Genomic DNA, 26,173 nt, shown 5'->3' on the forward strand with positions numbered 1-26,173 from the left:
TGCTGGCTTTTTGGGGAGGGCATTGTGCATGGGGAAAAGCCTCTTTTTTTTAGGGATTGGAGGAATTAGAGGAGAAGCAAGGCCCAGTCTGGCTCTTCTGCCAGACAGCTCTTGCCACCAGTGCCACCCTGTCTGGGCACAGCTCCATTTCTCCTCCTGTGCATCTCTGAGTCTCTCTCCTCTGGTTTTGAGGAACTGCCCTCAAAATCTCCAACTAACCTCCTTTGTGAATGGTTTCAGGGCTGCCAGGACAGGTTGGCCCTCCAGGCCCAGTCGGACCAACTGGTCTTCCAGGACCACCAGGGCCAAAAGGAGAGAAGGGACAACCCGGTGAGAGGGGCCCAGCAGGGCCACCAGGTGAGTGCTGGAGGAGGGCAGTGCTACTGAGACAGGAGATGTTGCACTTTATACAAACTGCCTGTGACAGCAGATCATCAAAGGCCAGACACACGAGATGCTGAGCATCTTCAGAGGTATCGAATCCGTTCCAGCGAGTCCCCTGGGCACTGAGATCAGCCGGGAGCACTTTATACAAACTGCCTGTGACAGCAGATCATCAAAGGCCAGACACACGAGATGCTGAGCATCACCTGCACGAGCAATGACAGACCTTGGGATTTCCTGTGGAGCTGGAGAGAGCTTGTCCCAGAAAGCTGCAGAGCAGGATCATGTTTCCCCATCCTGCTCAGGAGCTGTAAGAAACAGCCTGTGACCTGTCAGCCTTTGGAGCAGAGTGTTCCCTGTTTAACCCCCTCACTGGGTGCCTGTTTTAACTCCCTTTTTTCTCCACCATTTGTGTCAAGCTGTCAGATGCCAGGATGTCAAACTAATGATGCTTTTGTATGTAAAGGGAAAAGGTTATGAGGCCATTCTTTCAGAGAACACTCCATTCCTGAGCTGGGAGACTTTCTTCATCCTCAAAATGTTCCTAAATGTTTTGATGAAGGAGATACTACACAATAGGTGCCAGACCTCGGGCTCTGTGCTCTCTGTGGCTGAAAGGCTGTGCCTTGTAAGTCTGAGCTTGGGAAAGATTTAAAACTCGGAGCGTGCCTTAAATGTGAGAGCAGCCCTGGCTGCTTTTTGGCACTTTCTGGCAACCTCTCAATGGCCGAAGTCTGGCCAAGGACGTGTCTGCCTTTTGGTTTCTCAGTTTGCAATGGGAGCCTTCCAGCCCCACAGGAAGCGGGATCAGTCTGCTGCTGGACTGACTGTGTTTCCCTTGTTCTTCCTGTGCTTTCCTGGCAGTAAGGTGACATACAGGTGTACCTGGAGGGGAAGAGAAAGATTTGATTTCACACCTTGCTTTAGTTTCTTGCTCAGCCTCAGGGAGGGGGGAGATCTCCCTCGTTCAGGAATTAAGCCAAGTCAGGCTGTCTGCTTTGCAGGGGAAGATGCTAAACAAAAAAAAGGGAAAATTGGGAAGCTGTTCCTGTTTCCCCCCACACCCCTAATTCCCACAACTGCAGTTTAGGACAGAAATCCTTTGTCTTTTTACTGCCTTTTTACAGGATAGCATCATTAGCACATCCCCAAATGCACTAACACATCCTCTCCTGCCTCTGCACAGGGCTGTTGGGACCTCAAGGACCAAGAGGACTTCCAGGAGAAACCGGGATCCCAGGTCCCCCAGGTCCTCCAGGGCCACCAGCCACCCCAAGCCTCCCTCTTACCTTCCAACAAGGGGTTCTCTACTCGCTCCAGCCCACAGCTGAAAAAGAAAGTAAGTTCCCTCCTCAGTTGCCATGTTTTCCTGGTACCTCAGCAGAGTGGGCACGCATGGAGCAGCTCAGCTCTTCCACCTCCTGGCCCTGCCAGGACCCTGGGAGCAGCTGGACAATCTGCCTCTACTGTGTGGGGCTCTTGGAAGTTCCTGTTCAAGATGAAACCCCTTAGAAGCTGGAGGGGTTCACCTCTCCAAAATGAAGAACTAAGTCACTGCTCTCCTAAAAACCAGTGAGAACAGGGCTTGGGGGATTTTTTTCCCTGGTTTTCTAGGTCCATCACAGCTTTGAGGAGGCAACTTGGTGTCCTTTAAGCCTTCATCACGTGTGGCTGCTGGGAAGAGGGTCTGTAGGGAAATGACATTGCTCAGGTAGTGTCACCTGAGGGACAAGAGGTAGAGAAATGCAGAGTCTGGCTCAGGTGCTGCTGTTGGGAACCTCTTGGTGCCGCTGTTGTGGTGTGGGAGTGTCAGGGCTGCTCAGGAATCAGTAAGGACCAAAATTTGTAACTCTGGAATTATATAACAGAACAAGGACATCTGTTAAATGTGTCTCTTCCCCTGCCCCCGCAGCTGCGTCTTCCACCTGCGTTTCTGGTGCATCCACATGATCCCCCATCCACACAAAACACAGAGTCACACACTGGAAAGCCCAGATTTGTCTCTTCCCTGTAACTGGAGGGTCAGGGGGGTTAAGAAATGTATTTATTTGATTTGTGCTGTGCAGGGCAAGAAAAGGCTTTCTAAGAAAGACACACCCTGCATTTGGGTTGGAGCACTCTCAGATTTGGGCTTGATTCTTCCAGTCCAGTCCTGTGTACCTGGCATCTAGTAAAGATAAAGCAGAGCTCAGCTGTGTCTCCACTTGGCTGGTAAATTCCTGGAGCCTCAGCTCCCATCTCCACTCCCCCAGACTTCAGCTGTGCCTCTTCCCAGCTTTACTGCTCATGTCCAGCTTCAAAGCCCAGTTGTCTTAGTTACAGCCAAGGATTAGTGAGTCTCCCCTTGTCTGACAGTTATCCAGAGCTCTCCTTTCCCTTCCACCCACTCTGCTCTCCAGACTCCCTTTCCCGAAAGTGAACAGATGTATTTTTAATTTGGGAAGAATTTTAACAGCTCCATTTCATATGCAGTTACTTAAAGCACATGGACAGGATGAATAATTGCAGCCCCACACTAAGAGTTTGAGAAAATATAAATTGATCTGCTGTGTTCATGAGTGTGGAACAAGGAAGTTTTGCATTACGGTCCCCTCACTCCTCACAGGATCACACCAAATGGTGCCAATCTGCATTCAGCCTTTTATTCCAAGTGATCCTTAAGGATCCTCCCTCCAATCACCCTTTAAATTAAACTCCTTCTTGCAAAGTAGTGAGTAAATGAAAAAATGGATAAAGCCATTGATTACACGGCCTTTCCAGCTGATGTGTCCCAAAATGGGAAGAGGATAAATGAGTGGATAATTATCTGTATTAACTCTGCCAGCATTGGGCAGCAACAGGCTCCCACATGGACTTGAGGAAGTGAGTAAATGGTGACTGTTACATTTACATCCCTGGGCATCCCTCCTCCACACCTTGTGGATTTCTTGGTTTTCACAAGGAGTAGCCCAAAAATTTATGACAATTTTTCTTAATACAAACCTAACTACAAATATCTATGGGGTCATGATAATGTTGCAGCACTACCAAGCCCATTTTCTTACCAAACTTACCATTTTGCCCATGTATTGGCTGACTCTGCCCACCACAGGTTGCTGGGAAGCTGATCCTCTTTAAGCAATAAAGCTTAGCCTTGTAAATTCTGAGTGGATTAAAAAAAAAATGTATTTACTGGTTTTGAATGGAGCACATCTGAAAACTATAAACACAAGATTCCAGCTGCTGACAGCAGAGGGAAGCATATTCCTGGTAATGGGCCTGTGCACCCATGGAGATGTGAGTTGTATCAGGTTATTTTTAGTAGCACAGTGTTTGGTTCTGCCTGGACATGGTTAATGCCTGTGCCTTTATTAATCACAATTTCCTGCTGGCAATATTTATCAGCAGGCAGAAGCCAAAAATGGGGAGACAAATATTTTCTTGCAGTTTTGCTCTGCTGTGGTAAAAAAATTGGTCCCAGTTGTTTCCCTCCAGATCAGGTAGCAGAAAAAAATTAAGACAGGATTACTTCATTTCCATCCTGTCTCAACAAATCAAGCCTATAATGGGGGAATTTATCCCTTAGTCAGAAACCTTAGACCTAGGCCAGAAGCTGAACTGCTGTACCCCTGCTGGGGCTGCTGCTGCTGGGATCACTCCCTTTCTCTGCCACTTAAAAATGAGTGATCAGGTACCTGGTCTAGGGTCAGTTCAGACCTATTTCTTGTGCTAACACTGAGAGTTTTTAGGGAAAAGAAGGAGAAAAGAATGCAACTTTTGCTCTGTTGAAGGCTGTGTTTTCTTACATCTCAATGATTTCAGTTTGCAAAGGACAGGTGAGATAAAATTAAGAATCATCACAGTTGGAAAAGACCTCTGAGGTCAAGTCCAGCCATTAACTCAGCACCAGCACCGTGTTCACCCCTAAATCATGTCCTCAAGTGCCACATCCACATGTTTTTAAACACTTCCAGGGATGGGGACTCCACCACTTCCCTGGGCAGCCTGTGCCAGTGCCTGAGGGGACAGCAAAGGGAAACTGAGGCCCAGTGGGCTGTCTGTGTGCCCAGCATAGGGCACAGCTCAGGGGTTTATGAAGTGACATCCCAGTGCCTGCTGCCATGGAAAGCCCTTCCTGAGGAAGGAGAACAGAGCAGAGGAAGTAAAGGGGAAGGAGAGGAGGAAGGGAACAGCATGTGATTGAGAAAACCAACTGCTCTCAACGCCTGGCTGGGCAGGTTTCCCTGTGTCCTTCAGGGCATTCCTGGGCTGGTTCAGGTTTCCCCTTTGCAGGATGGCTGTGCCCTCTTCCAGGGAATGTAGATGCTCCTACCTGACCAGGTCAGACTGGTTGCACTCTTCCTCTTGGCTTGGCCAGCAGCTGGAAAGCTCCTGGAGCAAATTGTATATCAAGGTCTTCTCAAACAAGGCAGACAATCAACTGCTTTCTGCTTTGGTGTATCCAGAAGCACGGAAACATCCAGCCCTGGAGCCCAGCAGGGCCTGGGTCAGTGCAGGAGATGGCTGAGAAGGGAATATTGTTGCTGCCATTTGATGCTATTTTGTGGCTGCCCTGACAACCTCCAGCTGCAGAGAGCCCCAGAATGTCCCTCTGTTTATAAGGAGAAGGGATATTATAAGGAGGTACAAGTTCTTCCTGCTGCTTTACAAGAATATGGAGAAAGTCCCTTAAAAAAATGTGAGGGTTGTGTTTTAAATGGACCCCATTTCATTGACAGTATGTTTCATTCAGAGCTGATCCTGGAAGAAAACCTGGATCTGGGTGAGTTCTGCCTGGCCAGGCAGCTGAGGAAGGATCATGCCATGAGGCCAAAGCAGGAGCTGCTGAGCTCGAGGGCTGTTGATCAGAGCTCTCTTCTGTGTCACAATTATGGAATCACCTTTCATAGATAACATTGAGTCAAATGTCAGGATGGGTGGATTTGTGGGAGTAACTCTGTCATCATAATAATGTACCATTTAGCTGGAATGTTTTGTAACCCAAATCCTTATCCCTGGCTTACCTCCAGCAGTAATTAAACCCTGGTTGTTTGCAGGCCATCCTCTGCCCCTCTCAGTGGGTGTGCCTTTGATTTTGTTGACCACATGTACTTTAAAAACAAAAGGCTCTGCAACTGTTAATGCCTTCACTGCTGTTTGATGCTCATTTCCCAATTTCATCTTACTCCCAGGCTGTGATGGATTTTGACATGGTCAAATAAAACTCAAATTAATTGGATTACACACTTCACTGGGGTACCTTTCCTTCTGAACATGAAAACAGTCTCAGTTGTTTTGTTTCAGAGCTGTGAGGAGGGGAAGATGAATGGGTTTAGAAACAATACTCAAATAAATACCTGTTTGTATTCAGGCTTTAGGCATGAAATTTGGTTCTCAGAGGGATCTGGGTTGGATCTTGTGCTGCTCTGCTGCCAGGGAGGCATTGCAGAGATATCCTGTCATCCTTGGCAGTTAAAGCCGTTTGACAGTTTTCCCTAGGAACTACTTTCAAACAACCAGCTGGAAAGGCCTCTCTGTCTTTGCCAACGCTCCAGAAGCTGAAAAGGCTTCATAATGTGTCTGCTAAAATTTCTGGAGAGTTCACCTTCTGACCTTTGGGCTGAACGCTGCAGAGTAAGCAAACACCCTCCTGGTCTTCCTGGTGTCATTTGACATTTGCAGTGAGACATTTTCAGTCTTTTACTGCAGAGGATTCCCCTGAATTTTACTGTGATGAGTTAAAGGGATGGGTGGAAGGAAACATGACTAAGTTTGAGGTCATGGGCAGGAGGAGATGGACATTATTTCTGCCTGGTGGTCTCCAGCTGTGGAAAATGTGGGCTTTTCAGAGGGTTTACTGTCCCAGTGGCCAGGAGGCAGCATCTTCATCCAGGTTAAATGCAACAGGAAATATGTTGTTGGTCCTACAGCACAGGTCAGGACAGGGGATTGCAAGTCTCAGCAGCACCAGGACATAGGGGTTCCCTTCCTTGTTTTATGATCATGTTGCCTTGGTTGTCCATGGAATTTTTGCCCCTGAGTTTCCACAACTGTCCAGTAGTGTTGTGGGGTGCTCAGATAAAAGATGCTGCCATACAGATGCCCCCACAGGTTACTGGGATGCCACAGCACAGGTCCACAGGGAATAGGGTTGTTGAATATGGTTTTGGAATTGCAATAAATACTAAGGGTTGCTTTTTACATATAGTTGGGGTTTTTCTATTCAGATGCCAACTGACATGGTGACCCTATTGGCTCAAGGCTGAGGGAAGAGGGGACATCTACAGGCTACTGATTTTTATTCCTAACAGGAGAGGACTGAGAAAGATGTGTAAAAACACAAAGCTCCTCCAAGTCCTGCTGCTGGCTTTCCCTTCTCTGCTCTACTCCCATTTCCCTTCATTTCCCAGCAGTGACCCTGCCCAAGCTGGCCAGATGAACACCTAAAATAATCCTCAATGGGAGGAAAGTTTGCTGAGCCCGTGGAGAGGGCAGAGCACACCCTCTCCCTGGGCTTTTCTGCATCCTTAGACACGGCATCTCCCCCCACCACCTCCCCCAGGTGAGCTGGGCTGGGGGGATGTGCCAGGCTGGCTCAGCAGGTCACTGATGCCAGGCAGGAGGGACATCCAGATCCATCCTTGATTCCTCAGGTAGCCAGAAGCCAGTTGGGTCAGTTATTCAAGGGTAGGATTATACAGGTGTGCAGGGACACCAAGTTTTTGATAGAAAGGACGACTTTCCCGTGGTTCTCAGAGGTGACATGAGCAGCTCTGCAGGGTGAGGGGACACAGCCCTTAGAGAGCAAAGGGCAAGTGCTCCAAGAGCCCAAATTTAGTATTGTACAGCACTGCCTGCCCTTGGCCAGCAACAGGCGCCAGAGGATTTTGGAGAGAAGTCCTGTTTGCTGGACACTGACTCTGCTCCTTCCGCAGATGGAGAAGCCCAGCTGGCCTCCACCGTCATCGACACCATCATGGCTGGGCTGCCCGGGCCACGGGGAGCCCCAGGGCCTGTGGGGCCACCAGGTAACACACGGGGCTTGGATGAGGGGGAGGAGGAGCAAGGGAGTTTCTGATGGAGAGTGAGATGCATGCAGGGAAGGCAGGTGGTCCTCAGTGGAAGGGCAGTAGTGCCTCCAGGAGCGGAAGGGTGGAAAGAACTAACCAGGCTTCTTATGTCTTGATAGTGGCAGATGGTTTTACCTTCAGCAGCAGGCACCTTGAGAAGGGGCTGGTTAAAAGACTGTCCTTAAGAATGGGTTGTCTGGGAAATTCCTTTGTGAGGGCAGAGTTGTTCTCACCACTGCTGCAATCCTGTCCTGTCTCTGTGGAGCTCCACCAAGCAAGGTCTGGCCAGCTGCTCTGTGATGTTTATGAAGACTTTGGAGCTGCTTTGAGCTATTCCAAACTTTCACCAATATAACTGAAATCAGAATCTGGGATGAAAATTCAGTGGCAAGTCTTCTCTCTCTCTGTGCTGATGGGTGGCTTAAATGATAATATTCCTGCACACATCAGCACTTCCCTGTATGATGCATATTTAGGAGTGAACTCCCATTAGTTGCAGAAAAGGTTTTTCCTTTCATTATGAGGGCCTTTCATTTACCCTTCAATTCCTTTATTCTTTGACTTAAGCATTTGTATGGTGCATTAATGATTGAGGCTGATTCAGCTGTACTTGGTGTATAATGTCCACATTGTTTCATCTCAAGGGTTTTGACAACTAAAGCAGAGAGGAGTCTTGCTAAGTTCAGACTAAGCAAATATCCTGTCTCCCACTTGCAGGTATAATTGAACAGCTACTGTTGAGATATAATTATTTTTTCAAAAGGAATGAATCTGTTAAGTGACTGTGTAATGAAGGGCTCGTGGTGCAGTCGTGGGATCGAGGAAGGGCTCTCACCCACAGCAGAACATGAAAGGAAGTGCATGCATTTGGAATTTAGGGTTCTTCCTTCTAAGTCTCCTTAAAATTGTCTCCAATTACAATTCCCACAGGGCCACCAGGTGCATCAGGACCCAAAGGGCCCCCAGGACCTATTGGAGCCCCTGGATCACAAGTAAGGTGCTTTAGTGCTTTGGGGTGAGGGACGGAGTCGGGGGTTAGGGGTGAAACATCATCTCGTTGCACAAAGAGGGAGAGGAGTTTAGAAGACTTAGACCTGCTGGTTTGTCCCCCATGAAATTCTGTGATTTAATACCTTTTTCTCATCCTGGATTGTGCTGAGAGGTTGAAACAGTTGTGCTTTTCAGATTTTCCCTTAATCATAACAACACATCTTGCTGTTGCTGTGTCAAAACATTTCATGTGGCCTCAGTTGATGCAAAGGATCTGACATGGGCTTTACTGACACAGTGATAGAAAAATACTGCATTTCTCGTGGAACACAGAAAAGAACAAAAATGCATCAGTGGGAATTCACCAATTCACCAGAGTGAATGTGTTAAGCCTGTTTTTTCAGACATAGCACTTTCTATTCAAGAAAAATATCACGAATTCCCATCAGTTTGATTATTTATTGATATAAACATTGTGGGGGGGAGATAATAATGGAGTGTGATAAACTCACTCAGAAGAATTTATGATAGAAGAAAGGCAAAGTACTCACATAGATGGAAAAAGCTGGTTAAATGGAAAGAAGTGAAGTCATGATTAATAGTGAACTGCCAAACTACTCCAGATTGTGGTTGGCTGACACAAAGGGACTCAGTTTTGGGAAGAGTGTTGCTTCATGTGGAGGTAAACCAGTAACATCAAATATTTCAAGGGAATCTAACATGACTGAAGAGCACAGAGAAAGGTTAAGTAACTTAGCAGAGGGATGTAACTTAGATCCTGACAAGAGGAGGTTTGGAGTTGAAAATCGAGAGGAGAGGTTTTCCCCACATAATTTATTAACCACTTTAAGGAAGCATTGGACAACAGGTTAGTGAAAGTTTGCCAGTGTAGCAGAATCATTTCAATTAGGGAATGCTCTGGAGAACAATGAGAAACTCCAGATAGATGTGAACACAGTGGGAGATTTGGCAGCAAAATGACAGGCAGTTTAACGTGATTAAATATAAGGTAATTCACAATTCATAAGTACATTGTGAAGTAGAGTCTGGCTTTTTGACATGCAGCACACACTGTAAATCTTTTATTTTTCACAATGTGGAAGTTCTTGAGCATCCCTGTCTAACCAGGCACTGAAAGTCTGAAAGTCACTGTTGAGAGCTGTCCAAGAGCAAAGGATCTCTGTGGACACTTGAGCTTTGTTCATGCTGCATGTTTGACATGGGGCCAAGATGGTTTGTGCCCTACTTCATTTGGCAGCCCTAATTAGCCTCCTAAACCAGGCCTCAGTCTCTGAATCTTTGGTGGGCCCAGAGGAGCTGTAGCTAAGCTGAGCTGCTGCTGGCAGCAGGCAAAGAGCAACATGTTAATGGTGAGCATTGCTGGCTCCCAGCTGGAACTGGGAGAGTGCTCCTCCTTTAGTCCCTAAAATCATGTGTGTCCAACCTCTTTGGGCCACTTAACCAGACACTGAGCTCCTCATAGCAATCCTAGAAAGCCCATTTCTCTGGATTCTGATGTGGGGGTTTGGGGGCCTGTTGATAACCAGGCTGGCTTAAATCACCAGGAGGGGAGCTCCAGGCTCATCTCTACACACTCCAAGACAATGTAGAAGTCACTCGAGGTGGAAAAAAAGATCTTGCACATGGTTATGGGGAGCTGACATGCTGAATATAAACAAACAATATTGGCCTCTCCCTCTCTGGTTATAACTGTGGCTTCACTGAGTGGATAAGTGAAGGATTTGGATCGATTTCTGCATAGCAGTTCAATTAGTAGAAATCTGGAGACTGTGCCCTTTTTAGCTGCTGGTGACTGCTTTATAGATTTATTCAACCCAGGGAGTAAAATTATTAGTAGAGATTGGGCTTAATTTGAAAATTGTTTATTAGGGTGAGTGAATAGCTTCAAAATAATTTCCACTGCAAAATCCAATTAATTTTCAGGTATGTGTGCTTGCTCCTGCCACCCACCGAGGCAATTAAGAAGTGGGGGAAAGCAGAGGGGATTTTTAAGCTAACCATACTACCTGTGTATTAATTTCTTCTTGGTAACTGAGAACAAGAACTGTCCTGTCATACTGACCCCTTAAAAATGTTACATCAGGGGCCTGCAATGCATTAAAAGACCCAAATAGAGGGATCTGCAGAAACTGCAGGGCTCGGGATGTCTGTGAACAGAGCTCCCACTGTATTTGCTGGAGGGTAAAAGAGAATCCAGCCCAAGTGCTTAATGGGTGTATGAGGTTTTCAGGAGCTGGGGATGCCTGGGAAATGTATTCACTACACCTACACAAAGGATGCACAGTGGAAATTAATTCCTTCTCGTTCTGCATCTCTTCTAGGGCTTACCAGGATCTCCAGGACAACCTGGGCCAAAAGGATCCAAAGGAGACCGAGGAGAGAGAGTAAGGTTTTACATACACAGAGAGGTTCCCAGCAACACCTGGGGTGATGCCTCAGCAATCACAGACAGCACAGGTCTTTAAAATCTGCTGGGACTACAGCCACAAACAGTTTTAAATGCAGATTTTCTAGGTCTTCTGCAAGAATCTAAACAAGGGTTTACTGCACAGATAAAGAGTCAAATTGCTTACAAATTCAGGTGTTCTCTAAGCAGACTCAGGTAGCAAATATATAGTGTGTAAGGGCCTGTGGAAACCAACTTTCTTCTGCCAACCAAAGCTCGTTACTGTGAAGTGTTTTTAGTGATCTGCCTGAATTATCCCTTCTGTGGCACTAAAGGCTTTAAAAACTCATCAGACTTTTCCTCAATGGAAGTCATTCCCCAGGTCAAATGATGTCCTTAACATATTTGGATTATTACAATAATGTTCTTAATATGTTTATGTGCTATACCTCAGTCCTTGATGGGCTGTCAAGTGCTGATAACTAAACATAGGGAAAAAAGGGCTGTTTGAATGTTATTTCCAAACTCGTGAAGTTTAGGAAGTACCAGAGAAATATCTAACAAGGATATAAATGTATCAGATTGCCAGTCCAGCATTCAAGCACTGGGAAGGGTTTCAAAGTGGCATTTGGGCAATTAGGTCTGCAAAATGTAGAAGTGGGCACAGAGGGACTGTGGAGGCTCACCCAGACCCCAGTGTGGGGCAGAGTCAAAGGAGGGAAGACAGACAAGGAGAAAAAACGTGGTTGGTACCTCTAAAATGATGGATGTCTGCAGTGTGGCTGCACTGACACAGCCTTGTGCCACAGCTGCAGGAAACAAAGTTGGCTTTTCTTCCCAGTGCCACTTTTACTGTCCCACAGCTGGAGGTGGAGTGGCTGTAGGTGACATGAGTCCCTCATATGGCAGCATCTCCATTTCTGCTCGCTCTTCCAGTCCAACAGACAGAGGGATGCCTGAAAGAGCTAAGACAGACAAATGCAAATTGGATGACTTCCCAAATCCATGGGAATAACCAGCAACAGACCAGTGATGTTCCTCTGTCCCAATGGGTGCAAGGGGAGCAGGTCCAAGGCCAGGTTTCACCCCTCCTGAGGCCCTTCCTGTCAAGGGACAGCAGATTCCAAGGGTGGAGCTCATAGGACTATTAAAAGCTCTGTTTTATTTTAGTTTGGGGTGCTTGGTCCTGTTCTTATGTAAGAAATCACTTGCAGTTCCCTGAAAGACAGAGACCATTTAAAGTGATTGTTGGCAGTAAGGTTTTCATAACAGTTTCCTTGTGCAGATCAGCCCATTTGGGCAGGTCTTGGCTTTACTAATAGATTGCAGACTGATGTAATTCTGGGACTAGAATTTAAGGTTCTGATAGGGAGCAAAACCTTAACTGGTGAGACTGTAGCACAGGTTACCAATTACACCTCAATATTCATTTTCTGTTAAAAAAAATAAAATTAAAGGGCATGGAATATGGCAAAGTGTCATGTTTCCATACAGGAAACTGATAGCAGCTCTTCCTCAATGATTCATTTAAGATTTTGCTTTAGTTTGGGTTTGCCATATTACTAAGACTCTGCTTATTTTGTAACAAAAGCTTCTTGCACTGTGTCCATTCAGGGCAGACAAATCCTTTAGGCTTTGGTTTTGTTCCCTCCTTCTTAGGAATTCAGAATTGTAACTCTCCCTCTAGGTTTGGGACAAAAGAGATTTTTCAAATATCAAACTGTGTTGATAAATAGAAAAAATAAATTGTATTTCCTGCCTGTCCTCTGTTAGCATGGAAAGGGAAGCTGAACAGCTTTTTGTGTCAGAATTTCTGTAGGATGCTCTGTGTGCTTTTTTGTCTTGTGTGAGTGTGGCTTTGAATGCTGGTTTTGACAACTTACATGCTGCAATTTTGGGTTTGGTGGATACAAATTAGGGCTGGAGCAGAGGAGTTGTGCAGCTGCAAAGAAAAGCAGAGGAGGGTTTACAATATCTATTGAGAGTTGAGAAAATGTTATTATACATTCCTCCTGCTTAATCTCGGAGAGAATAGATGTGGAAGAGACCTGAAGCAGTCAGAGCACATCCCCTGGATGGCACTTCCCTGTGTGCTGCTCACAGTCAGCCTCTGCTCATCCTACACAGTGCCAGGGAGGGCTGCACCACATCAGTTCCAGGCAGAGGAGCAGCTACTGAGGGCCTGGGATAAAAGATATTTCCAACATCCAGCCTAAATATCCTTTGATCCCCTTTAAGCTGGTAACATCCTTTCTGTCCCTCCTGGACATGGAGCACAGCCTGTTTATGTATTTTCAGTGTGTTGTTATGCTCCTCTCTGTGATTTTTTCCTCTTGTCTGTGCTTTTCACAAGCCTTACTCATTCCAGGGCAGAATCCAAGTATTTCCCTTTAGCACCTGACAGAGTGGGCCTTCCTCCCAGAGCTCTCCCTGTCCATAGGGGCCTTTGCCTGGTGCTGGCCCAGCACTCCATAGGAGCACAGCTCTCCATGGGAATGTTTGGGAGATGCCCCAGGCCCACTGGTTTTATACAAAGCAGCAGTTTGATGGACTCAAAACCAGCAACTCTCTGGCAAATACTACAAAAATCTGCCACCAGATAGGGGACTTTTTGAGGGGAAAAAAGGGTGGGTTTGTTGCTGTGTATGTCTGGGGGGGAGAAGAGCCAGGGGAAATATGTGGCTGTTTCATTAATGGATTTCTATTGATGCTTTTATGTTTTGCCTCTTCTTCCCAAGCTCCTGCTTTCTCACTAAATAATCTGTAACTGCTCTCCTGACCAGGGATTCTGCCCAGAGTGGGAAACCAGCACTGTGGAGGAAAACAGGGGGGGAAAAGGATGCTCAGTTCAATGACATTTCATTCTGCCCCAAACCAACACATACCTAGTTCAGACTGTTTCTATTAAAAAAAAAAAAAAAAAAAAAAGAACAAAAAACCCCCACTGAGAACAATGTGAAAATTAGCACAGCAGGAAAAAGAAACAAACCAACCAAAATCCAAAATATTGTACCTGTGTTTTGATCAGTAGCTGTCGGGGTTAAGGCCGGGACGTGTCTGTGGAGCAGGAGCAGATTAAAGCAGTGCTCGGTGGGAGCCCTGGGCTCTGTGTGCTGCCTGGGCCAGCAGAGGCCCATCAGTTTTACTAGAGAGAAGAATGTGGTGTCTTTGTAAGGAGCAAATCTGCAGCCAAATTCCTTCCTGGTATAATGTAACTGACTGCTGGAAAGTTCAAAAAACTGCTAATCGTCTTACAGGGAGGGCACTGAGCTGAGCAGCTCCACATCCAACCCAACCCCTCCAAAGCCTGATGGGATTTGGAGCTGATCCTTGACAGAAAACTATAACCCCCTTTTGCTGTCTCAGAGTGATAATGTCAAAGGAGAGGAATTTTTTTTCCATATTATCCCAAGTGTAAGGTTTTTCATTAAGCCATCTTAATTCCACTAGTGAAAATTACGCTGTGTTCTTGTCAAATGGCAAAGTATGTCCTAATGACACTGACTTTATTTCCAACAGGGGCAAGCAGGTCTGCCTGGAGAGAGGGGCATTAAGGGATCTCCTGTAAGTGATGCACTTGTGGGTGGGTGCAAGGCTCAGGTGGGGTTGGTGGCACTGTAAGTGCCACTGTGGCTGGTTCAGCCAGTTCTCAGACACACTCAGGTCAGCTGTCCCCAGCTCAGACATTTGTTCAATAGACAACCTCACCTTAATGAATTCCTCTGCAAATGAAACATAATCCTCCTGAGTGTAAAAAATGCCACAGTCAGGAAAGCATCACACCAACAGAGGAGATTGCTTTGCCTGAAGATCTTCTCTGGCCAAACCTGAGCAGACAGAAGCTCTCCCAGGCCCAGGATGTTCCTGCCACTACCAGAGCCCAAAGGTGGGGACAGTTAAACAGCTCGAAGTACATCAGCTGCTCTCAATTCCCTCTTGCACCTTGGTTTGCCAAGCTGAGCTGGAAACCCTTTAATGACATTAAGAGATGGCCCCACAAATGATTTTTTTTGGCTGTACCTGAACAGATGCACAAAGGGGATCTCTGCACATATGGTTCAGTGCAAACAAAGCAGTGGCAGTGAAGAGCTAGTGGAGTTGGGGGTTTTTGGCTGGCAGCATCCAGAGAGGTCCTAGGGCCACTGGGAGGTTTCTCATCTCTCTTCCTGAGTTCCACACCTCATTTCATACAATTCACACAACCTTTTCTTCAGTCCTTCCTCTCATTCTCACTCCTGCTTTGCAAGTATCTCAGGGATGTCCAACAAGCTTGAGGAGCTCGGGCATTTACACTCTGTCTTATTCACTGGTTTGTTAGTCTTTTTTTATGTTCAGCTTGTGGTTTAATCTCTCCATGTCATCTGTTCTTTGGGAAGTGTCTGAACGTCCTGGTTGGGTGGGACACAGGACTAATATTCACAGCACGGAGGGATCTTCGCTCAAGAAAAGCTTAATGAGCATCTTCAGAGGCAGAAAGTGATGTGACTAATTAATGACAGCAGAATGGAGGATTTTTGACTTCTAAATCAAAGATGAACACATGCCTGTTTGGGGGAAAGAGTCATTTATCTGTGGTTAAGCCCAAAGTGTTGCTCAAGAGGGCTCCATGAGATGTACAAGGCCTCGTTGGGGCCCAGGCCATGGCAGAGGGGCCCCTTGGCCACTCCTGGGCAAGTTCATCCCTGTTAGAAATGGTGGTGACCTCTGAGAAGCTCCAGGGCAAAGCTCAGGAGAGCACTTTGGCCGCTGGCATGAAGTGCCAGTCAGCTTATTTTCTGCTGGTGAAATGCTTCTGCTCCTTTGGTGGGAAGGGATCCAAGTGATCCTGGACAGAGTCCACAGCCACATGTAAACAAGTTTCTGTTTCTTGTTTGTTTTAGGGTGAACCAGGCAAGAAGGGTGAGGAAGGTGACAAAGGTGCTGATGTAAGTGTGTGTTTCTGCTGGTTTATTTTCCTTTTTGTCTCCTTAATGTCCTTCAACCATATTCCCTTTCTGTGGGATTGGGGGGGCAAGGGGTGTGTCCCCAGTTAAAAGTGCAGAGCAAGTGGTGATGTGAACCTTGGGTTTGAACTTATTACCTGCCAGAAATGCTGGTCTGTGGGGTTTCCTTGGCCATGTTGTCACCATGTTCTCTGAACACCTCAGTCCCCACTGGCTGTTCTGTCACATGGAGCTGCTACAAGGTAGGGAATTCTCCCCCAGTGTCCCTCCCACATGCTGAGGGACATGATCTCTTCTCTCCCAGAAGAGATCAAACCGCATGTACAGAGCACTGGAGTTCTCACATCTCTGCTCTCTCACCCTAAAATACTTCCCAACATCTCTCTGTCATAACTAAGGCAACAAAGGGAATAAAATACAGCTACAGCCTGAGTGTACGTGAAAGTATGTGGGCAGGTTTCAGGCAGCACATGGCCCAGCCAGGAGCTCTTTGAAGGAGGTCTGAAGTCCATCAGGGTGGGCTCACATGGCACTTTTCCAGTTTATAAGGGAGCAACAAGATGGTGCCAGGCACATGTCCCAGTTTCCTGCTGTAACAACCAAGAGGAAGCCCAGGTAACTCAGTGATGTTCAAAGGAAATGTCAGGCAAGAGACAAACCTGTTTTCCAGGTGGTTCAGCAGAGTTGTTAACACAAGTTGCACAACCCAAAGGTTTGACAGGAACATCCACCCTAGGTTTGGCCCATGGCAGAAGAAGGAACCAAACTGAAAGGCACAGCTTTGGGTCAGGGCTCTGCAAACATGGGGTATGACTGAGGAGGTGTTCTTCAAACAGGGATTTCTCTTGCATCCCTACTCAACCCTTGTAGGTCATGTCGTTTTTCACATCTTTTCATTTTTAAACATCCACACTGCCTAGTTGGGTGCTCTGGAAGCAACACTATGAACAAGAAGCCTCTTCTGCAACATCCTCCAGTGTTGGTTTTGTTTTCCTTTCTTGCAGGGGGAAGGTGTTCAACAGCTCCGAGAGGCTCTGAAGATTTTAGCTGAGAGGGTATTAATTCTTGAGCACATGATAGGAATTCATGGTAAGCGTCGCTGAGGTTTCTTTTTCTAGAGAACCAGAGGCTCTGTTGATGGTTAAACATCCTCCCAATCTCCTGAGCTCTCTGTCTGGTGTCTGTTCAAGCCAGGGTTTCAAACCTAGGTACCCACCAGGACTTATAGGATGCTGTTGAGGACCTAGAGCTTCCACCAGCTGCTCACTCTGGCTTTACAGTAGCAGGTGAAATGACCCTTACATTGATTTTTTATTACAATTCAGACAGCCAAGTCACGAGCAGCAGCTCAAGCCATGTGGCACAGATCACCTACCAGCTTCCCAGGGAGCTGCTTGTTCTAGTCTTTAGGCCAGATCATTTAATCCTGTTAACAGCATCTTCCAAGTGACTTGAACACCAGTGAGCCTTGTGCAGCTCTGCACTTTGCAGAGAAAGCCCAAGCAGTACTGCCATGTCACCCTGAGAATCAGTGATCTCTGAATGTTTTGTGATTGTAACTTATATAAAACCTATTTTCACAATCAGATTTAAAGGAAGTCCCACATGTTCTACACTCAGATTTTTAAAATGATCTATTGAGGCTTATATTTGCTCTCCCATCACTGGTACAGTGTGTAACATCATTTCTCAGTGTTTCCTTCCCTTAACCACAGTTTGGTCTTGGTGATTGGCACAGATCAGACTTCTCCTCTTGGGGTACCTGAGGATCAGTTCTCTCACAGCTTCCAAAAGCTGCTGTGCCAGTTTTTCCCCTTTCAGGAACCCAGTAGAAGTGAAATGTAGTTTGGATCTGCTGTCCCAGCCTGTGAGGAACAAGGCTGTTCCTTGGCACTGACCGAGTCCCAGAGCACTTCTCTGTCTCACACTCTCCTTGGCACCTCATTCCTGGCCTTGCTTGTGAATTGAGCTGCTCACACCTCCCTTCAGATCAACACTCCCTTTTATTGGGAAGTGGCCTTTGGATATTGTTTCAGCCTATGGAAATGCTAAATAGCCAAAATGTTCAGCAGTTCTGCCCTACTGCACAGGAATAGGTGACCTTTAGGCAGCACCTTGAGGGCCAAAAGCCCCTTCTGGAGGCAGCAGTGCTGAGATGGAATTCTGTTGGACACTTCAAGGCCCACACAGTGTCTGGGCACAGTGTTTTGTTGCATGGCTGGACTGGCCCTGCCCTGCCTTGTTCAGTGGCCTCGTGGCTCTCAGAGGCCCCAGGTGCCGTTTCCAAAAGCAATGGGCAGACACAGCACAAGGTTTTTGGGAAACCATGAATCACAACCCCATGATTTAACCACACTCACCCTGACCTTACCTCTGCATCAATCCTGCTTTGCTTCACATTTTCATTGCATTTTATACACCAAGGCTGGGAAAATATATTTTGATGCTGCTTTGCTTTGAGCTGGTGGAGGTACCTGGGAGATGCCCACTAGATTTCCTGGGCAGCAATCCATGTTCTCCAGGGAAGAGGGGAAAGGAAGCCCGTCCATAAGCACAGTGCAGGGTGTTTACAGGATCCAGGGCCTAGCTTTGACTTTGGACCTTCATTTATAGCAGTATAAAGCAAAAATTCAGCTCTTAGGAAGCCTGTGTAGAGACAGGGGCTGGGACTGGGGGTTCACACGGCCCTGCCCCTGCAGAACTGCCTGGTTTACCTATTTTTTACATTCTGTGTGGAAATACAGCAGCAAACAAGGCATGTGCTGCTGTTGTTTTGAAACAGTCATTTCAGCAACTCGTTTTTATTGATATAAATATAGTTGCTGTTACTGCTTGGGATGGAGATGAGTTATTAAACCCATGTGTACTGCTATACCAATGTAACTGCATCAGCAAAAAGGGATGTTTTTTAATTGTACACTTCAGTTAAGGTCATAGTTAAACACCTATATTGTATGACTTCAGTTTCTTTTTGTCCAATAACTATAGATAATTATATTCTTACTCTTTTGAAATAGTTTCATTCTTTAAGTTAACACATATCTTAGCCCTACAAAAATACTGTTTAGAAAGGGAACTTGGAAAGTAAGGCATTTTTCCCTTGTGCAAATATGTTCATCTTATGTATATGGTTAAATAACCCCAAAAAAACAAAGAGAAAAAGACATAAAATAACAAAAAATAATTACCTTGAGCACAGACCTCCCTGCACTGGAAGGCACCACAGAGGTTTTAGTCACCCAGCACCAACTATCTGGTTGTGTTCCCACTGTAGGTGTGAAGGATTTGACCACAGGTCCTGGCCCAGCTCAGCCCAGCTCTAAAGCCCCACGCAGAAATGCCAATCCCATGCTCTCATTTTCCCAAGAACCTTCCCACTGAGCGTGGTTTCCAAAACCACAACCGAAGCAACAAGGCAAAACACACCAGCAAACAAACCCCTTCCCTGCAGGGGGAGGGCAGTTTGAGATGATCTGGCCTAGCAAAGCTGCAGAGCAGCCCAGCAGGACACAAGAAGGCCCAAATTGTCTGGCAGGGTTTGGTGCCAGCAGACAGGACACAAATCCTCCAGCAGCCAAAGGCTCCCTGGAAACAGAAATGCTACCTTGTGGGATCAAACTAAGCCTGGGTGTCTGGCTGGGAAATTGGGCTCTTGGCAGGGAAACACAGAGACATCCAGCTCTGAAGGCAAAAGCAAGAAATTGGGGCATTAGAAATGGTGAGGCAGCATCGAGCCATCAGCATCTGCTGCTGAAGAGTGGCCTGGTCTGGTGGATATTTAGCTTTGTTTAGCTGAAGTAAGTGCAGGGTGGTGTTACCTGGAGGCATTGCAGGAGAAGGGACAGCTGACATCTATTCCCAGCTTTATTGCTAATTTGGCTGCAGCCCTAAGGTGGATCAATCCTTTTGTTCAATCATTTCAGGGCCTCAAAACATCCTCCTTTTTACAAGGAGTGAAATGGTCCTTAAACCCCCAGGAGCATCACTTCCCAGTGACCACCTGGCCTCATCCTCCAGCACAGGACCTGTGGGCAGTGCTGAGTAGCTGTGAAAGCCCAACTAAAATTATAATCAGTGAAAGAACAGAGTTTTAGAAATGAAACTACAAATGAGAACAAGGCCTGCTGGGCCACGTGCAGGACGAGCACTGACCCCAAAGAGTTTAGGCAGAGCAGAGAGAAAATATCTACTCCAGGAGTAGTGTGATGGCAGCAAACTGTAGCCCCACAATTGCTTCCTGTCTGGAAAGACAACAGGAGGGACCCCAGTGCTTCCAGAGGAGGTATCTCCCAGAAGGGCCCCTGTCTGTGTTCCGTAGCCTCCCCTGTTAAATAGTGCTCTCCCGTGACTTTCTCTCCTTACAGACTCTTTGTCTTCCATTGAGCCAGGCTCTGGACAGGATGTGATCCCGGGCTCCCCCCTGAGAACCAGCATCAAGATCAAGCGTGGAGGCCCCCGGCAGCCCCAGCCCTACCAGATCCTCTCCTCGCTGCTGGAGGACGGAGAAGCCAAGAGGAGAAGCAACCGGATGAAGTAGGAGCGTCCCGTGTTCTCCCTGCCAGTCACCAGTTCCAGACACAGTATCCCAGTGCTTATTGCAGACTGCAGATGGAGTGGGTAGGAGGCTGCAGTGTTGGCAGCTGGGTTTCCTTACCTGGCTAATGCTGTGCCCTTATTGCAGGGAATGTCTTATCCATTGCTCAGAGAGGGTTTTCCTTGACTTTGTTGTTTTGCCTTTGGAATACCAGCTGGCAGGTATCTCAGAAGCTGCCTACAGCAATGACACCTCCTGGCTGTGTCTCAAGAGTTTAATCCTCCCCTTGTTTCCTCACTGCCCTTGACAGTGACTCAGTAAAGCTCTGCTTAACTAGCCAAGACAATCCATCCCACCCAGACTCAAAGCCAAGCCTCAGCCTTGTCTCTTGATGTAGTTGGAGGCATCTACTTTTATTTCATGTGTTGGTGTCATACTGGCTTCCAGGTGGAGGTACCACTTCCACAGGCCATGAAAACATGACCTGCAAGGATTTCTTTTAAGCAAAGAAACAAATTAGAAAATCCAAAGAACATTTAAAAGTGTTTCTCTGAAATGTCAGGTGCCTCTCTGGACTTTAGCATCAAAATCTTGGCTTTTCATGTTGCCAGTTGCACCTGAGTGACATTATTTCTGTTTGTGGCTGGCTAAGCAAGGACTTTTGATGCAAATGTTCGTGGCAACGTTGACTTTCTATCTATCTTCAGTGAAATTACACTGTTTCTGTGAAAATACAGAGCAGTTTGCATGAGATATGATGGAATTGTGCAAGAATTTTCCCATACTGTGTTCAGCTTGTGCATACATCCAGAGATAATTAATTTAAGTGGTGGCAATAACTATTCACAGAAAAGGATATTTTGCAATCGTTTCTTAATCCTACAGCAATAAGGAAAAATGTTTTCACAGTGTTTTGTTTTAATCTTGTGAGTAAATCCTTGCCATTTGAATCTGGAGACAGTGTAGTAGCAAACCACAGCCTAAACAATTAGTGTCTTGTCAAGAGCTTATCTTGCACTGGATAAACAGAGACTCATTTTACTTTTTGCAATAACTTGTTATTTTAGGGGAAGTACCAGCTTCCAGGTTTAAGGAGTTGAACCTGCCCTTCAGTGACAAATGAATCACTCCACCTGCTGTGCTAACCAGGTTGGACAAGCTGAAGTCCTTTATGTAGACAGTGAGTTTTGTTAGAAGGGTGAGATTAACCAACAGAACTGATGGTTACTGTTTTTTAATTTTTACTTCCCCTGTTCTGACAGTTTGCAAATTCAGCCCAGGACAAAAGTGATCAGGTTGAGTTTGTGTTTGTCATAAGTCAGGTCCATTGGTCCCATTGTATCTGGTTCCTGTGCAAGACAGTTTGTCTGAACAAGGTGAGCTGTCCTGCTGCAGAATGTCTGTCAGAAGGTGCTGCAAAGACCAACACTGTCCATTTATTCAGCAGCCCAAGTGATCTTCCCAAGGCCAAGCCAGAAGCCTGTGGTTCACTGGAAATGAGGCTAAAAATGAGGAGCTCTGCCAGCCCAACATTAGCCACACATTAAATTGACTTTCCATAATCACTGTAAACATGATGTACCCACAGAGATATCCAGGCCAAAACTTTCCTCTGAAGAACCTGAGCAGGTCTTCAGGATTGCTGAATTCACTGTATGTCTTCCCTTGGCCCTGCTCTTTGGAAATCCAGCCAGAGATCCCAAGCCAGGTGCAACAGCTTAAATTAATGCTGAGAAAGCACCAGAAAGATGTCTTTTACTTCTGGAACTAAGTAACAAACAGCAGTGGTTTCGGCTGGCTTGGAGGCAGCAGGAATTCATGTCCTTGCCCTGCTTTTGCATCTTCCCTGTACTTGGCCAGTGCCAGTGGTGGGGTTCATTCAGCTGCCAGCCCACCTGGGTCAGCTTGTGCTGCTGATCAAGTTTTCCAGGGGACATTTCAAAGAAACAAACCCAGAGTGTTGCAAAAGCTTGGAGAGTTCCTTGCCTGCACTCTGAGTTACAGCTGGAGCATGATATGGTCAGAAGTAAACAAGTAAAACTGCCCAAGTTAAGCAGGTACTGACCTCCAGCAGTCCTTTTGGGATAATGAAATAAAGTCTCTTTGGAAGCATCTCAGTTTCAAATCCAGCACTAACCCTAAATCCAGTGTAACTCTAAGTTCAGGATGTTTATGGTGCTGTACAGAGCCCATATGTCCCTCCATCCACTACTGGGAGGGCAGTGGCTCTTTTGGTGGGCAGCTGAGCCTGGTGCAGCCACTGGAACTTATTATTCTTGGAATAATCTTTCCATTTAATAATTAAATGTGCCAAAAAAAGATGTTTCCCCATTTACAGGCAGATCACTGTGTAGGAATTGGGAAGTACTTGGTTACCTCTGTTGAATCAGGACCATCTTGGTTGTGGATCACATGGACGCTCCAAGACATCACCGGGGGCTTCCAGGAGATAACTCCTTGTGCCAACAAGTTGGTGTTGGAAAATCAGGCCTGGAGACTGAGGAGAAATCTCAGTTCACTCTAAACTTGTACCCTGGGCAGACTGGTGCCAGCTATAGTTGATGCCACATTAACAACGTGCCCTCATAGCAGTTTCAGGAACCAAACCAAAGCAAAGCAATCTTTAAAAAGGGAAATGGTGAAACTCAGTTTCACTGGTCCTGTAGGTACAGGGCTGAATTTGGGGAAGGGGGAGTACAAGGAGGCCATTTTCACTTCCCTGACGTTTTGGAGGCTTCCCACTGAAGTGAAAGAGAAATCTTTCTTCCTCTGAGTTTGTCTTCTGAACTCAAAACTGTTTCATGAGCTTGGTGGGTGCTGAGGCTTTAGTCACTCCTATTGCTGAGGCATTCATATTGATGAGGGGGTTGGATTTTATACTCTTTAAAACAAATTACTGGTAAAATGAAAGGAAAATTTAATGGAAGTTGTTTGCAATTAATCCTGCCAAGTCAATTGTCAAAAGGCTGGTTAAGTTTGGGTTGAGACCATTTTAATTACTGACGTTTCCAGATTTCTGCATGAGCTCTGTAATTTTCTCTCCCCATACTTCTTGCTTTCTTAGGTCCATCTCTCTGATGAGGTACTGTATCTTTAATTGGGGGGCAGTAGGATTATACCAAATGGACTTTCTCTCTCCACTGGGGTTTCGTTCCTCTCTACTTACACAAGGATTGGATCACACTGTTGTGCCACCCCATTTAATTATGTTTTAAGGGTGAACACAGCCTCACACACTGACATTAATGATATTGATGACTAAGCAAACCACTCCAACCACATCTTCCATCATAGGCAGGATACTGAGGTTCATTTCAGCCAGGGCATATAAATGCTTCTTGCCATGTCTATGTAACTTAGAAAGGGGATTTATCTTGAATGCGTGCTCATTTAGAAATATATTTTAATTGAAATGTTTAGTGCTTTATCTTACATACATACTGTGCAATACCATAGTGTGTTCTTTCCCTTTTTTATTTTTTTCCTAAGACTTTTTTTTTTAAATTCTTAATGTTTGTTTGAGCTCCAGTGTGTTTTTGACTTGGATCAATTCCTTGCCCTCAGCTAACCAGAAGCAGCAACATTGCACAACCAAAAACTCTTTGCAACTCGTGCACCCTCGTGTTCACCAGCAGCCTGGTACCCTGGGAGGCAGGGAATGCTTCTCTCCAGAGTATCTCATTTGCACTTACTGTAAGGAATTGATAGTAACCCAGGGAAACAGGAATAAAATAGAGAGGAGAGCCCCCACTGCTCCCACCAAACTCCTCAGGCATTTTGCCATCACCTTTCAGAGGAACAGGCCTTAAAAACCAGGTGCTGGTGAGGTTTGGTGGGGCAGAGCTTGTGGCTCCCCAGAGGCTCTCTGGGCTGGGCTCACTGCCATGAACTGTTGTAATGTAGGACCCTGAGCACTGTGACAAAGGCTTCCAAAAGACAATCAGCTTCTGGAATTACTTCTCAATACAGTTATTGCAAATCCATCCTCCTCCACGTTTACAGCTGCTGCCTTGCTCAAGATGACATTCCACTGGGGGTTTGGGGGTGTAGGGGGTTAAACTACTCAGTCTGTGATGTCTTGGTTCCCTGTGAAACCAAGGGTTCAAAGGTGCTATAACTGTTCACAAGGCACATTCCCATCCACAGAAGGAAATGGTAACTTTTTCACCAGTTATTTTACACGGTATCTTTTTTATTTATATCAGTGTGTTTCGTATGTGTGCAAATGGTCCTGGCTTCTCTCATGGGGATCAGCTTTACAACCATTTGGTCTTTTATAGGGCAGCCATCCACAGTATCTTGCAATCATGTGTAATTTCTTAACTTAGAGCAAGAATAAATCTCGTCTGACAGGATGAACTCATTTATGGCAGGCTTTAATGTTTGTTGTAAACACAACCTGTTTGTTCCACCTCTTGCATGGTTACTTATCTGTTTTCATATTGCTATGTTATTGTTCAAAATATCTATTTCTCTTTATTTGCTATGGGGTTTGTTACTGTATATGGAATGTTTTGTATTCAGCATTTTCTTTCGGAGCAGAGTGGGAACAGTATTCAAGGACCCACAAATACCAAAGACCTTTCATGTAATGCACTGAGAAATAAACTTACTGTAAATGAATATCTTGTCAGGTGTCCTCTATTTGCAAAGTTCAGGGCAAGTTCAAGCAAACTGCAGCCTGAAGCCAGGGCAGCTGGTTTTCCTTCCTGCCAGCTCAGCTTTCCCTGGTTGTATATTTGCAGGTCTCCTAAAAAACAAGATGTGCATGAAGGCCCTGCTTCTGGTCACCTTCCATGGGGGTGGAGGGGCAAAAAGGGCCCAGTTTCCCTGCCCTCAGTGGGACTGACTCCTCTGAAGGTGTCTGAGATCAGCCTCCAGGACACACTCAGTCACCTCTCTGCATTCCCAGCCCCACCAGCCAAACACAGGGGCACATCCCACCCTCCTGGGGAGGTGTTCAGTTCCTAAACTAAAGGCAGCCCAGGTGAGCCTTCAGGTAATGTCACCTTTGAGCATCTTGCTTTGCACTGCAGAGCGAGGCACTACCTGGACCTGGCAGATGCTTCCTGCAGGGACAGTCCTCGTGTTCCTGCAGGAGTTTTCTGTCAGTACAGATCCAGGATCACAGCTCTGCCTTGGCTGAGAGAGGGCACTCAGAGGACGGGTAGTGCAGCAGAGGAACAAGGCAGAGAGGGAATTCTGCAGTGCTTACCAGCATGAATTAAACCCTGTTGTTATTTGTAACCTGCCTCGCTTGCCATGAGTTTCCTCCCAGTTCAAGGAGTTGAGTTGGCTCAGCTAAGACAGCGAGGGCTGCCTGGGCCCCCTCCCTGAATTCCCCTGGCACCTCCAGGTGTTTCCCTCCTCCTTTGTGTGTTCTCTGAATGTGCCTCTGGGCTCATGGAGACCCCTGGAACCATCTCCTGTGACAATTCAAACTGTCAGAGGAGGATGTGGGTGGGGACCTGTTTAACCTTCCTACACTGGGAACAACTTCCCATTTGGATGCAACACCCCTCTGTTTGCAAAGGGAGGCTCTCCTCTCTGTAGGAGAGGACCTGGGCTGCTTCTTCACAGATGTGCCAGTTCTGGTTTCTGAACTTGTTTTTCATATCCTAACAAAAACAAGAGATATGGAAATGCCAGCCAGTTTTCCCCCACTGATCAGATTACACTCAGATATGCAGATACCAATAGTGCAGCAAAGGCCAAGCCTTGTGAACACTGAGAAATGTCCACAGAGTCAAGGCCTCAGCTTCACACAGCTCTTTGCATCGCTGATGAGGACATCCTCAAGGTTACTCGATGCCAAACATTCCCATGCAGCACTTCTCTGGGTCTCTCAGGGTGTATTTATCTTGGT

At 46.3% G+C, this 26,173-nt stretch overlaps 1 protein-coding gene across 5 annotated transcripts in view; it reads left to right on the forward strand.

Moving 5' to 3' along the window:
- COL26A1 (collagen type XXVI alpha 1 chain) overlaps positions 1-24,930 on the forward strand; it is a 181,827-nt gene extending 156,897 nt beyond the window's left edge. For all 5 annotated transcript variants that reach the window (XM_039389324.1, XM_039389323.1, XM_039389325.1 and 2 more), the window contains 9 exons: positions 241-357; positions 1,571-1,723; positions 7,299-7,391; positions 8,364-8,425; positions 10,766-10,828; positions 14,350-14,394; positions 15,711-15,755; positions 16,778-16,862; positions 20,138-24,930. In XM_039389324.1, the coding sequence (XP_039245258.1) occupies positions 241-357; positions 1,571-1,723; positions 7,299-7,391; positions 8,364-8,425; positions 10,766-10,828; positions 14,350-14,394; positions 15,711-15,755; positions 16,778-16,862; positions 20,138-20,310 (836 nt within the window). In that variant the 3' untranslated portion in view covers positions 20,311-24,930. The remainder of the gene's footprint in view (positions 1-240; positions 358-1,570; positions 1,724-7,298; positions 7,392-8,363; positions 8,426-10,765; positions 10,829-14,349; positions 14,395-15,710; positions 15,756-16,777; positions 16,863-20,137) is intronic.
- Positions 24,931-26,173: the final 1,243 nt, after the last annotated feature.

Source organism: Pipra filicauda, unplaced genomic scaffold (assembly GCF_003945595.2).
Source record: "Pipra filicauda isolate LSUMZ 115617 unplaced genomic scaffold, ASM394559v2 scaffold71_size5581439_pilon, whole genome shotgun sequence".
Classification (NCBI taxonomy): Eukaryota; Metazoa; Chordata; class Aves; order Passeriformes; family Pipridae; genus Pipra; species Pipra filicauda.